Genomic DNA, 14387 nt, shown 5'->3' with positions numbered 1-14387 from the left:
GGGGGCAGATTTACTAAGCTCGAGTGAATAGTTCGAATGAAAAAATAATCGAATTTCAAAGTATTTTTTTTGGGTACTTCGACTATCCAATTGGTCAAATTCAATCTAATCGAATGATTTGAACGATTCGAAGTACAAATCGTTCGACTATTCGACCATTCGATAATCAAAGTATGACTTCATAGTATGACTTTACACTTCGCCACATTAAAGCTACCGAAGTGCAATGTTAGCCTATGGGGACCCTCCAGAGCACTTTTCTACTTTTTTTTTTTTTTTGATCGAATAAAAATCATTTGATTGCTCGCTTAAAATCGTGCAAATTGTTAGATTTTTATTCGTTCGTTCAGTCGAACCTTTTGCGCTAAAATCCTTCGAATTCGATATTCGAATTCGAGGGATTTTACTTCGAGGGTCGAATTCGAGGGTTTTTTAACCCTCAAAATTCAACCCTTGATAAATCTGCCCCTTATTGTAGGTAGGTTTGGGAACAGAGAAGTCAACATTCCATAGTTCAGATACAGACATAAATGTCTGCCTGACATTGTGTATTTGCTTTAAAGAATGAATAGGTATTGGCTACTGGTGGAAAATGGTATGACATATGCAGGTAGATATTTTCTGCCAGCTCTGCTACTCCTGACTAAGGGTATGTGGCCAAAACTACAGCTGCTATAAGCAAAATCTGGATAGGGATTGGCCAGTTTTTGTTACAGGTTGGCAAGAACTGCTCTGAACCAGAGATGTGGTCCTCTTCTGACAGGTTTGAATAACCCCAATCAAGGGGACCAAAAGACTACAGTAGATGATTGCAATGCTGTTACAAGTATGGGTAGCTAAAATATATCTGGAATAAGAGAACGATTTTCTTAAAAAAGCAGCTTTTTAAATGGAAGTTCATTTCACTTTCATATAAACATTCCATGTGACGTGCAACATTCCATGAGGCATTCTCAAAGTTTGAACACATTGCATAGCACATAATAGAAATAATAATACTGTTATTATTCTTGTAATGTGTGGTGGAATGAAAACAACATTGACTCTGTTCTGTAACTTCTTAAATCAATAAGCATCATGCACATGAGAGAACAGTTTAGTCAAGATGTGCCATTATGTGGCATGGAGAAATAACAGGTTTGCACATATCAATTCAGCTGATATAAGTGAAAGTGCTGCTTATGTTTCACTAAGTGTTCCATTTCATATAGCCGAGTATTTATGCTTCAAAGGTGGGGAAAAAAAAAGAAGACCTTTGGCCTTGCTTGAATCAATTTTCAATCAATAGATTCAATCAGCTGGAAAATGTAGAGGCAGAGCAGCAAACATAATTTAGTGTGTTGTGTCTTCATCTGTGTTCCTGGGCTAGAAGGCTCAGATCAAAAGAAAAGGGAATCAGTGGCATGTATGAATAATGACAGAGAAACTGAGATATTCCTGCTGCTACTGGGAAAGGCAGGATAGAATTACAGTATGTTTTTCTTTGTAGCCAAGTTCAGTATAAGGAAAGTGTTTTATAATGAATTAAATTAAATGTAAAGTCTAAAATAGAAAAAGGCTAGAAATGCTGTATTTTGTATATTAAATATAAACATGAACATACTGCACCACAAGCCTAATCAAACAAATAATTTATGCTTTCAAAGTTGGCTACAGGGGATCACCATCTTGTAACTTTGTTATACATCTTTGCAAGACTAAGACTGTGCACATGCTCAGTGTGGTCTGGGCTGCTAAGGGATCGTCATAAACAAAGCTGCTTGAGTTCTGCATGGCTGGGAAGTAAGGCGGGGGCTCCCCCTGCTGTTCATAAGTATGATTGTTTCCCTGCTCAGCAGTTAGGGACCGTCTGACAATTCCTATCCACAGCAGTAAATGAAGGGAGAATTTCACTGCATACAGTCAGGTTTCTTATAAAAACAGTATACATTTTTTAATTAAAGTATATTGGACAAAGGTTTCTTTTTCAATAAAGAAAGTAAAAATTGGATTTTATTTTTTTGCCTTTACATGCCCTTTAAGAAGACATATAGCATAATGGAACATCCCCTTCAACCGTATTTCTTAACATTTTTATTCAAGATATTTGTCATTATCTTTTAATATGGCCACTTTATTGGCCCATTGGAGCTCCTCATAGATCTGCTTCTGTCTCTGTCCATGCTTCAAATCAGGGCTGCGTGTGTCTTAACTGCCCTAGCCAGAAGCATAGTAGAAGGGGATAGCAAATCACAGCCCTGGATTCACACATGCAAAGACAGGCTTCAGTTCCCTATTAGGTTTGTCTATCTGCTGATTAGTTTAGATTCTTCAGTACAGTGTGCTGAGCGCCACTGTCTCTCCTGAATGGCCTAAAAAGCAGCCAACAGGAAGTTGAATGAATGGGTGGGACTAGTAGGATTTTTTGAGAAATTTTCAAAAAATCAGTTGAAGCTTTTTTTGAAAGCTCATTCCTTCTATATTTAAAAGAGTATAATGTGTTGGCACATTTTTGTTTTTACACAATATGTCTTGATAGGTGCCATTTGAAAATTTCTTAGTGTCATAAAAGTATGAAAATTAAAATTGTCTGTATATATTTAGCAGGTGACAGTGACATTTTGACACATAAAAATGTTCAGATAAATGTGATTCTTTGTCACAGAAAGGTGACCCCATTCTTAAATTCTTGCACAGATTTTCTCCAGGTCATTTTTGGTAATTTATGTCAGCAAATGTGTAATGGAGCTAGTAACAGATAGCAACCATTCACATGTTTGCTTTCAGATTACCAATAAATGGTTCTTACTTATTGGAATGGGGGGGGGGTGATTGGATATCCCCAGAGTTTATATTGAAGTAGAAGGTAAGGCTTCAGACATTTTTTAAATTATTTCTCCTAAAATATTGCTATTATACCTAAGATGTGTCAGTATATACAGTGATGACTACCTAAACTGTACTGTGTGTACGGAGCCTACATGTTCAGAACTCAGATGGCTTGGTCTAAGCAGAAAGGCTAATGATCCAGAACAGGTGGTGGAAGGAGTCAGGATTAAATAGCCCCTTAATTGGGCTAATGTCTACAGCTGAATTGTAGGTGGTTACAAGGGAACAGAGACAGGGGGAAACATCATTGATATAATCCACAAGGCCCAAATCACACTTCCTCCTGTGGCCCAAACAAGAGAAGCAGCAACCAGTATACTTCAGGTCTTGGTCCTTGTGTATCGTTTGCATATACAGTATTTGATAATCATTAATTTTTGTTTTGTCTATTTCCTCTCATGCATCTTCCTGATTTTTCAGGAATATAAACATATGTAATCAGGGGAGCATCTATAAAGGAAACAGACTCTGTAACTGATGGGGGTCCCAGGAGGTACAATGGGGAACTGTGTGATTAGCTGTTTCAATATTTGTTTATAACAATTTCCTTTTTCTAAAGTTTAGGGCGGGTCTCTAAAAATATTTTACTTTGAGACTCAGTAACTTACAACACTGTACAAAATCAATATATGAAAATATAGTAAAAAACATTATTTATTTATGTTGTTATAAATACTTTTTTTAATAGCCGTACAGTGTGGAAATCCAGGGACAACAGCAAATGGAAGAGTTTTTCGTATTGATGAAACAAAATTTTCCAGCACCGTTATATACTCTTGCTTGGATGGATATATACTTTCCGGCACTAACATCAGACAATGCACCGCTAATGGCACATGGTCTGGTGCTCTGCCTAACTGTACAAGTGAGTTTCTATTGCATGAATTAGCTATTGTACAGCAATTTTAATACCACCTTATGTATATTGTGATATTTTTAACACAAGACCAATGTTTTTGTAATGCTATCAATAATAATAATAAATATGTTAATTGAGGATTTTGGTATAACTAGGAATGATGGTGAAATAGAAAATTTATTAAGGTACTTGTTCATCGAGAATGTATTTACTATACAGTAAAAAAAGCTCATTTGTATCAGCAACACTTCTTAGAAATCATCCACTAAGTCATCCTAAATGGGTGCCCTGAGACGTTCCTATAAATTTAGAAAGCAATAACTGAGGCTATTCTACAAGCACCATAATTATTATTTACTAGTGTGTGTGTGAAGGGTGAAAATAAAAAATTTATTTTCATAATGTAAATAGTAATGCTATACTGTAGTGCAGTCAGCGGGTGGTCCACCTGAGGGTCTATGTAAGCCTTTTGGCCTGGAAACATCCAGAAGCAGCATCAGACTAAAGTAGCCAGACTTACGGGGAGGTTGGTACCATAAGGGCTAGCTAGTGGATAGTAGCAGCAAGTGAGCTCACTCCAGTTAGAGAGCATGGACAGCTTGTTTTCCCAACAAGGAGTAATAGTTTGGATTAGAGCCCCTGAAGTGATGCACAAGAGTTAGGGAATTGAGCGTTCAGGCATAGGTTAGTGGAGAACATACAGGAGAAGCGTGGGAATTGAATGTGAGGTCACAGCAGAGAATCGGGATTAAGATTTCCTTATTTAAAGTAGGCCCTTGTACAGCTAACTCCTGCTAGTGCATCCTACATGACAAATGCCCTGGAGGCTTCAGAAGGGAGAACCAGGGACCTGGTCTGAACTCTAAGCTGTCTCCCTGCAAGAGGCTGTACAACAATAAAGTGTTTTGAGTTCATTGCATTTATTGTGACAGTACCTACTTCTTGCAGCAAAGGCCATGCACATAAACATCGTAGTGACACGAGTCACGTGTGGCCCATGTTACATGTGTATTACCATTTTAGTTCTGAACCATTAGTAAAATCTTCACCACTCTTACTCATTTATTATTTATTTATTATTTAGCACTGAGAATACCATTCACAGAAAAGCATAGATATATGATACGTTGTTGCTGTATAAAATATATTTTTATGGTTATTAGCTGTGAATTATGCACTGTATATGTTAAAAGTACCTTCTCTTTTGTTTATATTTGTATTAACCATAAAAAAGGGTTCACAGTTTGCCTTTAGCTGTATAACTAGTAGAGGAAAAGGAAGTTCGAAAACCCCAGAAGAGCAATCAAAATAATCTACACTGATAAGTCATTCCTAGTCTCCATTAATGGATAATTCAATCGGAAGTACAGAGGATGTTTAGAGGGGAAAGCCCTCCCAAGCTATTAGACTGAATAAGTAAACTGCAGTCACCTTCTTTCTTTTCTTTTAATAGAAGTGTAACATATATGGCATATAATTATTATGGTTTGCTTTTTTTCCCTATAGTAATCAGCTGTGGAGATCCTGGTGTCCCTGCTAATGGTCTCAGATATGGAGAAGATAATATAGTTGGTCAGAATGTTACCTATGTATGCCAGCCAGGTTACACAATGGATCCTAAAATTTCTGCCACTCGCATGTGTACAAGTAATGGGACGTGGAGTGGAATAATCCCAGTTTGTAAAGGTATTGCATTCTTATTGGGTATTTGTTTATTTTTATATTTTCTTGCAGCTGACCTAAATATATAGATGGATTAAACATTATCTAGATGGCTCATCATCTCCCTCAATGTCACTGCATTTACATTGCATCCTTTTTATTGAAAAGAATGAGGATGTTATGCAATTGTGCTCATTGTGATGTCAAGACAAAGTTGCTCCTTCTGTACTTAATAAAATACACCTGTGTAGTTATTATACTAGCTTTAATGCTTTTGTAAATATACAAGATACAGAGGCAAATGTTCCCCATGGCCAATATATATAGCTAGAGTATACTTATAGTTTTCATTGAACTAGAGTAAACTTGAAAGTACAAATATCATGATTAATGTGAATTATCACATAATAAGGATATAAAAAAAAGAAGAAATAAATGCTCTAAAATTACAGATGCTTTATCTCCAATCATAATATTCCCTACCAGATGCCTCAGGTGGCATCAAACAGCTGAATGACTATGGGGCAGATTTATCAGTCTAAGTGTAAAATTAGAGCTTATTGCAGTAACATTTTGTCACTATCTATTCATTCCTACAGGATTTTTAAAGGTGTATTTTTCAGTGAGTAAAAGAGCTCACCATTTAAAAAATATGCCTCTAAAAATCCTATAGGAATGAATAAAAAGTGGGGGAATTGTACTGTGGTGAGCTCTAATTTCACACTTTGACAAATCTGTGAACATGTTTTCATAGATATCAAATATTCCTGTAGGGATGCATTAACATTACACGTCTGTGAACACTCATCAGACAAGATTAAAAACAAACTGCTATATGCCTTGTTTCAGAAGCCATTCTTTCAAAAGATGCACATTTATTCAGACCTGACAGACTACATTCATTTTGACTTTTTACATCCAGAAGAATCATATAGCTATTTCTTCTTTATCTCAAAGCAAAGAAGACTATACAAATATCATTGGCTTATTTCTTGCTGTATTTCCCTTTCAAAACAATTGTTAATGACACTACAGTTAAGATCTTCTATTTTACAAATAGCTGTTTTTAAAAGTGATACAGACACAGTTAGGGGCCCATTTACTTAGCTCGAGTGAAGGAATAGAAGAAAAAAAAACTTTGAATTTCGAATGGTTTTTTTGGCTACTAAAACCATCGAATTGGAAGACGAATAGGCACATCGACTGCCGTAGACAGGGAATCCATAGGCCAGGATAATAAAAAGTAAAATTTTATTCAAAAATGTGGCATAAAAATATATAGCACACAAATGTAAATTGCAGGCAGGGTGAGAACATGGCTTGACGCGTTTCGTGACTCAAAACTGGTCACTTCCTCAAGAAGCCTCTTGAGGAAGTGACCAGTTTTGAGTCACGAAACGCGTCAAGCCATGCTCTCACCCTGCCTGCAATTTACATTTGTGTGCTATATGTTTTTATGCCACATTTTTGAATAAAATTTGACTTTTTATTATCCTGGCCTATGGATTCCCTGTCTACGGCAGTCGATGTGCCTATTCGTCTTGCTCTTTGAAATACCACGTGACTGGAGTGGAATGGCTGCCTGATAGACGCAACAGGGTTACCATTCCTATTTCCCTAAGATCGTTCCTGTCGGCACATCCTGTTCTTCAACCATCGAATTGGCTACTTCGACCTTCGACTACGACTTGGAATCGAACGTTTCAAACTAAAAATCGTTCGACCATTCGATAGTCGAAGTACTGTCTCTTTAAAAAAAACTTCGACCCCCTACTTCGCCACCTAAAACCTACCGAGGTGCCATGTTAGCCTATGGGGAAGGTCCCTATAGGCTTTCTAACAATTTTTAGGTCGAAGAAAAATCGCTCGTTCGATCAAACTATTTGCGGTAAATCCTTCGACTTCGATATTTGAAGTCGAAGGATTTACATTCGGCAGTCGAATATCGAGGGTTAATTAACCCTCGATATTCGATTCTATGTAAATCTGCCCCTTAGTGATGGGTGAATTTGTCCAGTTTTGATTCAACACAAATTTCGTGAATTTCCAGCCAAATTCACGAAACTGGTGAAAAATTCAGAAAACGCTGATTTTGACAGAGCCGAAACATTTCCGTGGCACTTTCGCAAATTTATTTGCCGGTGGCGAAGCACGGAAATTCGCCGCAAATTTCTGCCTGTCAAATTATTTCGCCCATCACTGGACGCTGTCACTATTTTTATAAGAATGTGTCAATATCTTTTCAAACACATTCATGCCACTTCTATTTTGGTTAAAATAAAAGTTCTTAGGAGATACTTACTTTGACACTGAGCAGAAGTGTAAGAGCACAAAGAGGTACAAGAGTCCATATTGAGCATGTTGCCATAACTTTGCACTTGGGGAAGGTTTAAAGACTATTAACACTGTTGGTGCTTTTAATAAAGATACATTTTAGAATGCCATGCATGAAGCCATTGTGCCTTGTGCCTTTGTTTTATTGTTCCTAGCACCATTATTCACTTTGCACCTATAACCCATGTCCTGCTTGTACAAAGCCAACTACTGTCAATGGTGCAACCTTTAGATTTTGGTTCCTGAGAAAAATTTAAAACCCAAATTGCAACATTTTGTGGGCTAAATTTGTTTGGAATTATAGGATACATGCTACATTGTGGGAAATAATTTTGAATAAGTACTTTATTATCAATAGTATTAATTTAGTTATTAGTATGTAGGGATGTGAAAATCTTAGACACCCTTACACTTTATTGACAGGCCCATCCCTAGCTATTTGGATACCTAAGTGGGTCCTAAAATACAGTTGGGAGGGGTATTGTGCTCCTGTCTTATGTAACCCTTGCAATTCACACGGTGACCTGAGTGGCGCTGTGCCAGAGTATAAAAGGTTTAGGAGCCATGTGCTCTAGGTCCATTACTTTAGCCCAACCAAGCAGGCTGGAAGGGAATGGGTAGTGCTGACCCTAGAGCCCAGCATCCTAGTAAGTAGATAGCTATACTTGTTCATAGATCACTCTAGGAGTGATAGAGAGGTTAACTAGTTGAGCAGCTCAAGGCTCCTACGAGGAGATTAGTGGGATTAAGATTCCCGGGTAATACTGACCCAGAGAGGGACTAAAGTGTTGAGATTAGGGATGGTAGGTTTCCCCTAAGAGCAACCAGGAGTTCCTGAGTACTGAAGATATATTAATACCCACACCTGTTGCAACTACTCTCTGCTGTTATTCCCTGGCCTGTGGGGATTCAGCCTATGCGTGCTGTGAGTATAAGCTCCTTTAATGCTGCTGTGGTATTTGATGCTCCATTGTGGATAATTGTACTGATCATCTTCATGCTCTATTGTTCAATAAATATTCTTTTGGTTTACGGTTAAAGAACTACTGGCGCCCATCATTGTGCTATTGCACCGAGTTACAGTTGCATTACATCCTTCCTCCACCTCGTTGCGAGGGCTTGCCCCTGAGAAAGAGAGCTCATCTGTGGTGAGAGTCCACAAAGGAAAGTAGCTATAACTGCTATATAAGAGGCAGTTTACTATAGCGCTACATTTTGGCGCCCAACGTGGGGCACAAAAGGGTTAACTGTAACCATTAATTGTTATACTGCACGCAGCCTAGTGTGACAGGCGCTGCGTGTGCGGACCCAGTAGGAAAAAGGCACCTTACTGTGGGGAAAGTCTGTAGTTCTTATTCCCCCAGTGCTGCCATACTGATTCCAGTGAGAAGTGTATTGTTTGCTTGGTTCTGTCCTTATTAAACATTATGGCTCCCCTATCTGAAGCTGCAATGTGGGATTGGTCCCTGGATATGGGAGCGGATCCTGAATACACATTTATGGTCGATGATGTACCTGAGAAATGTCCCATAGACGTTGTGAATCAATCGCTAATGGGAAATTCTATATTTGATGCGTTTGCTTATGTAGCTAGAGAACCCTCAGACAAGAAGGGATTTGTTCGGCTCTTATATTGGGTTCCTGCAGTGCCCCAGAAAAGCACCTGGCCTTCTAGAGTCTATCCGATGGGAGTACAGAAGGAAGGGTGCCCTTGTCGGTACCAGAGCCCGCCAACACTCCCTCCATTTGGGTTTCCGCTAGCTCCTTTTAGTGACTGTGTAACTGACTCTTTCAACTGCTCGAGTTTATCGGGAGAACAAGAGGGCTGCAGTACTAAAGTGTCTGATGATTATGAGATTAATGTGTCTACCCCTGGGCTTAATCCGTTCCTAGCTGATGATGTCAAGGACTGTAGTGACAGTTTGCCCGTTGAGGAATGTCCTAATATTGCCCAGGAAAAAGACTCGTTGGTGGATAGCTGTTTTGCTATACCGCCACCTATTCCCCCTCGCACAGGAAAAGTGGCTGTTAAGAAATTTTCTGCTGCGCCACACCCTGTGTCCTTGACCTGCCCAGAAGGGGTTAAGTCGGAAAGCCCGCGAAGAAATAAGGGGCGTGCTCACTCACCTCTAAGAGGCGTTATTGAGGAGATGTCGCGACGTCCTAATTTAAAAGATAGCTTGGCTGGGATATCCTGTTTGCCGTTCATGCTGCTAGGATCTTCGGAGCTAGTAGACCGGGACCTGAATTCTGTTATGGAGCCGATTTCCGAACCCGGTGTTCCAGAGTTGCCCATGGAGTCTTTGCCCCCTCGAGCGAGAGCTGATTCCGTTCCTATCCGGGTGGAGGCTGAGTGGCAGTATATATACCAAGGAACCTTTACCCCAAGTGAATGGGGAACCATGATTCCGGGCTGTGGAGTGTGCGACTTGGAAGCACCCGACGCCTTGGAAGATCCGGAGAGTGTTTGTTTCCAGTGTGAAGCTCATCTGTGGATGGGACCATTCAAGCGGGCTGATCAATCCCCCTTGGTGGACCGGATACGGGACAAGGTGAGCGGCAAAACTATTCTCATCTACAACGAGATAGAGGGTGCCCCCGGGGTGTCAGCGGCTGCGGGCCCCATATCTGGAGCTGCACCCAAGCTTGTCTCCGACTCCGCTCCAGAGCCTGTCCCTACACCGGTCCCTGAGCCTGCTATGGACTTTGTGTCTATGCCCGAGTCTGTCTCAGTGTCTGCAACAGTGCCGGCCTTAAAACTCAGTGAGGTTAAGCTCATGTGCGATTGTGCTTCGCAGACTGATCTGATTCTACCAGGGGGAGAGGAACTTGTGATCGCCACTGCGGGTCACGAAAGAGTACCGTCTTGCCGGGCGGCTGATGTGACTCCTACTACCCCCTTGCTAAAGTCCGAGGGTGAACAAAATATTCTGGCGTGTCCTGCGCTTTTGCCTCTTAAAGTGTTTTCCCCAGTTTCAGATGTACCAGGGGGAGATTTGGATCCCTTACTAACAGTTGAGGATCCTGACTGTTGGGTCCCTGGCACACCCCAAGAGAACTTTCCAGAAGGGGTGTGGCACGTGTTAGAGCCTGATGCAGCTTGCAGGCCTGAAGCTGCTCTTGTATCCTCAGAGGAGGAAATGTTTCAGCCGTTCATATCTAGCTATGCTGAGTCTGATGTTTCGTGGGAGGTGAATTCAAATCCTGAATTGTTCCATGCCTCAGCAGAGGAGAATGTTGGAACTGACCAGGAGCCTCTTGTGACGATTTGCCCCAAAGATGATCCTTTGCCCCGCAAAGTATTGCTCAGTGGCATGGGACCTCATGGGGATTTAACAGTGACTGTCTATACAGCCCTAGCTGTTCCTGCACCACTTCCAGTCCTTAGTTCTGATGTGGAATGGAGGAAGTTTTCTTTTGGCAGGTTGGGGACTATTGCGCCTGTTGCACCAACCATCCGAGATCCTCCAATCCTGGAGGATGAGGAGGACCTGTTAGAAAAGTGGATCTCTGCCAGTGTGGACAGTGATGGAGTTTCCACATTGGACCTTCCGGCTCAGGTCAGATGTCAGAGCCGACGATCTGTGGCTAGTGAGCCAACAAAGAATGTGTGCCCCAAGGTGACCGTGTTTCAAACTCTTAGTGAGCCAGGAGAGAGCATTCACGTGTCGGAGTTGTACCATCACGAGTGGGGTAAGATATCCCTAGAGAGGGAGGAAGGACTGGTTGCTATCATTCCTGTTGTTGCTGATGACTCCATCCTCAAAAGAGCCCCTGGATGGGAAGAATATGAAGAGGAAACTCCCGAAGCCGTGTCTGAGCCAACACCTTCTATAGAGAGACCTTCCAGCTTCACTGCACCTCCCATCATTGGCCCTGAGGAGGAAAAAGATTTTTGGGTGCTGCCAGGACGGGCAGACCCCAATGTATTCACCTCTGTATCCAGAGTACAGAGGGTGATAAATTTTCATGTTCATAGAACTTGGGGATATTTCATGCCCTATGCACCACTGTGGGTGTATGAGAAGGTGGCGGCATCTTATGAAAATTGGCTCATAGATGAGATTCTCCGCAAAGAAAAGATGCACCACAGTTGCCTTACCAATCCTGACAAAGTGAGGAGAGAGAAGGATTGGCAGTATCTGCGTTCCATAGAAAGGGAATGGTGGTATGGCCGCACCATTTTAAAGAATGCCGTGAAAAGCTGTGGCAAGATTTCTTCACATGATTTAATCTGCTGATACTCCATTGGGAGTTTGTTTGTAGCTATTTTTTTTGAGCTATCTGCCTATTTTCCTGTCCCTTCAAGGTACTGAACTTTCTACAGGGGAAGATTGTTTTTCGTTTTACTTCAGTTGGAGTTATGCCCAAGGACTGTTTTAGGTAATACCTGTCCGTTGGTAGGTTCATCCAATTTCTCCTAAGTGCATTTTCAAAAAGGATTGTGGGTTCGAATGTTTGATGGACTAGAATACTGATTGTGTTTGAACTGCAGTATTTCTAACTTGTGTTCTTTTATAGGTGTACCAATAAAAGTTTACCTGTTCATGAAGGAAACTGTGCTATTGATATGTTTTCTTTCAGTTATGCCATTGTACCTGGGTTTACTCAGGAGAGTTACCCCGAAGAGGTTATAAGGTAATGGTGTAGTAATGCAATGTGTTCTTTGAAAAGGTTTCTTGCATGATGTGCCTTAACTGCTATATTTTCAGTATTGATTCTTTGAAGGTTCCTTGCCGGGACGGAAGGAATTCACCAGGGGGAGAATGTAGGGATGTGAAAATCTTAGACACCCTTACACTTTATTGACAGGCCCATCCCTAGCTATTTGGATACCTAAGTGGGTCCTAAAATACAGTTGGGAGGGGTATTGTGCTCCTGTCTTATGTAACCCTTGCAATTCACACGGTGACCTGAGTGGCGCTGTGCCAGAGTATAAAAGGTTTAGGAGCCATGTGCTCTAGGTCCATTACTTTAGCCCAACCAAGCAGGCTGGAAGGGAATGGGTAGTGCTGACCCTAGAGCCCAGCATCCTAGTAAGTAGATAGCTATACTTGTTCATAGATCACTCTAGGAGTGATAGAGAGGTTAACTAGTTGAGCAGCTCAAGGCTCCTACGAGGAGATTAGTGGGATTAAGATTCCCGGGTAATACTGACCCAGAGAGGGACTAAAGTGTTGAGATTAGGGATGGTAGGTTTCCCCTAAGAGCAACCAGGAGTTCCTGAGTACTGAAGATATATTAATACCCACACCTGTTGCAACTACTCTCTGCTGTTATTCCCTGGCCTGTGGGGATTCAGCCTATGCGTGCTGTGAGTATAAGCTCCTTTAATGCTGCTGTGGTATTTGATGCTCCATTGTGGATAATTGTACTGATCATCTTCATGCTCTATTGTTCAATAAATATTCTTTTGGTTTACGGTTAAAGAACTACTGGCGCCCATCATTGTGCTATTGCACCGAGTTACAGTTGCATTACATCCTTCCTCCACCTCGTTGCGAGGGCTTGCCCCTGAGAAAGAGAGCTCATCTGTGGTGAGAGTCCACAAAGGAAAGTAGCTATAACTGCTATATAAGAGGCAGTTTACTATAGCGCTACAAGTAGTATTAATATTAGTATTTTATCAACTTCATTGTCTCCTGAACAATTATAAATTTACTTGTTGCTGACTTTAAATCAAAATTTTTGGCTGACCATTTTAATTTTATCTTTGCAGCGGTTACTTGCCCTTCACCTCCACAATTGTCCAATGGAAAAATAGAAGGCACAAATTTTGACTGGGGATTTAGCATAAGTTATGTTTGTTTTCCTGGGTATGAACTGTCTTTTCCTGCAGTGCTCACTTGCGTTGGAAATGGAACGTGGAGTGGAGAAATACCCCAGTGCCTGCGTGAGTTAGAAGCAATATTTCTTATTAATATTCTACATAAATGTATTTTTGCGTGTCCTACAAACATTTCTTGTGTACTGCCCCAACACAGAAAGGGAGTGATTTATCAACATTTATATTTGATTATTTGTGGAAAACTTATTCAAATTAGAGTTTCCAAAATCTCATATTTAAAAATTCTGCATCTACAAGATGCAAAGTTCATGTAGAAGTCAATGGGAGTTGTCCTAGGCAAATTTTAGCTGTTTGCTTTTCTAATTCAGGGCATTCAAGTTTTTTTTCCACAAAGTTTTTAAAGAGTGTTGCAAAAACAAGTTACCAATGCAGTTAATTGCCCTCTAAACTTTTAATTCCTAAAATTTCTTTATGGAGTACACAGTAGCACAGTTAAGACATACTCTATTAAAAAAAGGTCACAATGCTCCAAGGAGCAGTTTGCACTGGAAGATACTGTGTGAGCATTCTGGGTACTTTTTTGCAAGTATTTAACAAAATACAAGTATGGGACCTTTTATTCAGAACACCTGTGACCTGGGGTTTTTACATAATTGGGATCTCAATTCCCTAAATCTTCTAAAAAAAAACTTTTAAACATTATGGGCAGATTTATAAAAAATGAATTTGATCTTTTCCACGATTCAAAGTTTTTCTGCACCCAAACTCACACTTCGAGTTATATTTTTGAAAACTCAATTGTCTGGTATTTATTGAGCAAAAAAACCTCAAAAATTAGAATGTAGTTGATATCAGAGCAGCAATGGAACATATGGC

The 14387-nt window shown here is 40.4% G+C and overlaps 1 protein-coding gene across 1 annotated transcript in view; it reads left to right on the top strand.

Moving 5' to 3' along the window:
- The window catches only part of LOC108719755 (CUB and sushi domain-containing protein 3-like), a 489518-nt gene that overhangs the window by 439075 nt on the left and 36056 nt on the right, over positions 1 to 14387 (top strand). The window contains exons 56-58 of the mRNA XM_041567998.1: positions 3557 to 3733; positions 5234 to 5413; positions 13443 to 13616. Coding sequence (XP_041423932.1) covers positions 3557 to 3733; positions 5234 to 5413; positions 13443 to 13616 — 531 coding nt within the window. The remainder of the gene's footprint in view (positions 1 to 3556; positions 3734 to 5233; positions 5414 to 13442; positions 13617 to 14387) is intronic.

The sequence above is a fragment of the Xenopus laevis genome, chromosome 6S (genome assembly GCF_017654675.1).
Source record: "Xenopus laevis strain J_2021 chromosome 6S, Xenopus_laevis_v10.1, whole genome shotgun sequence".
Lineage (NCBI taxonomy): Eukaryota > Metazoa > Chordata > Amphibia > Anura > Pipidae > Xenopus > Xenopus laevis.
This window is presented reverse-complemented; position numbering and strand designations above follow the sequence as displayed.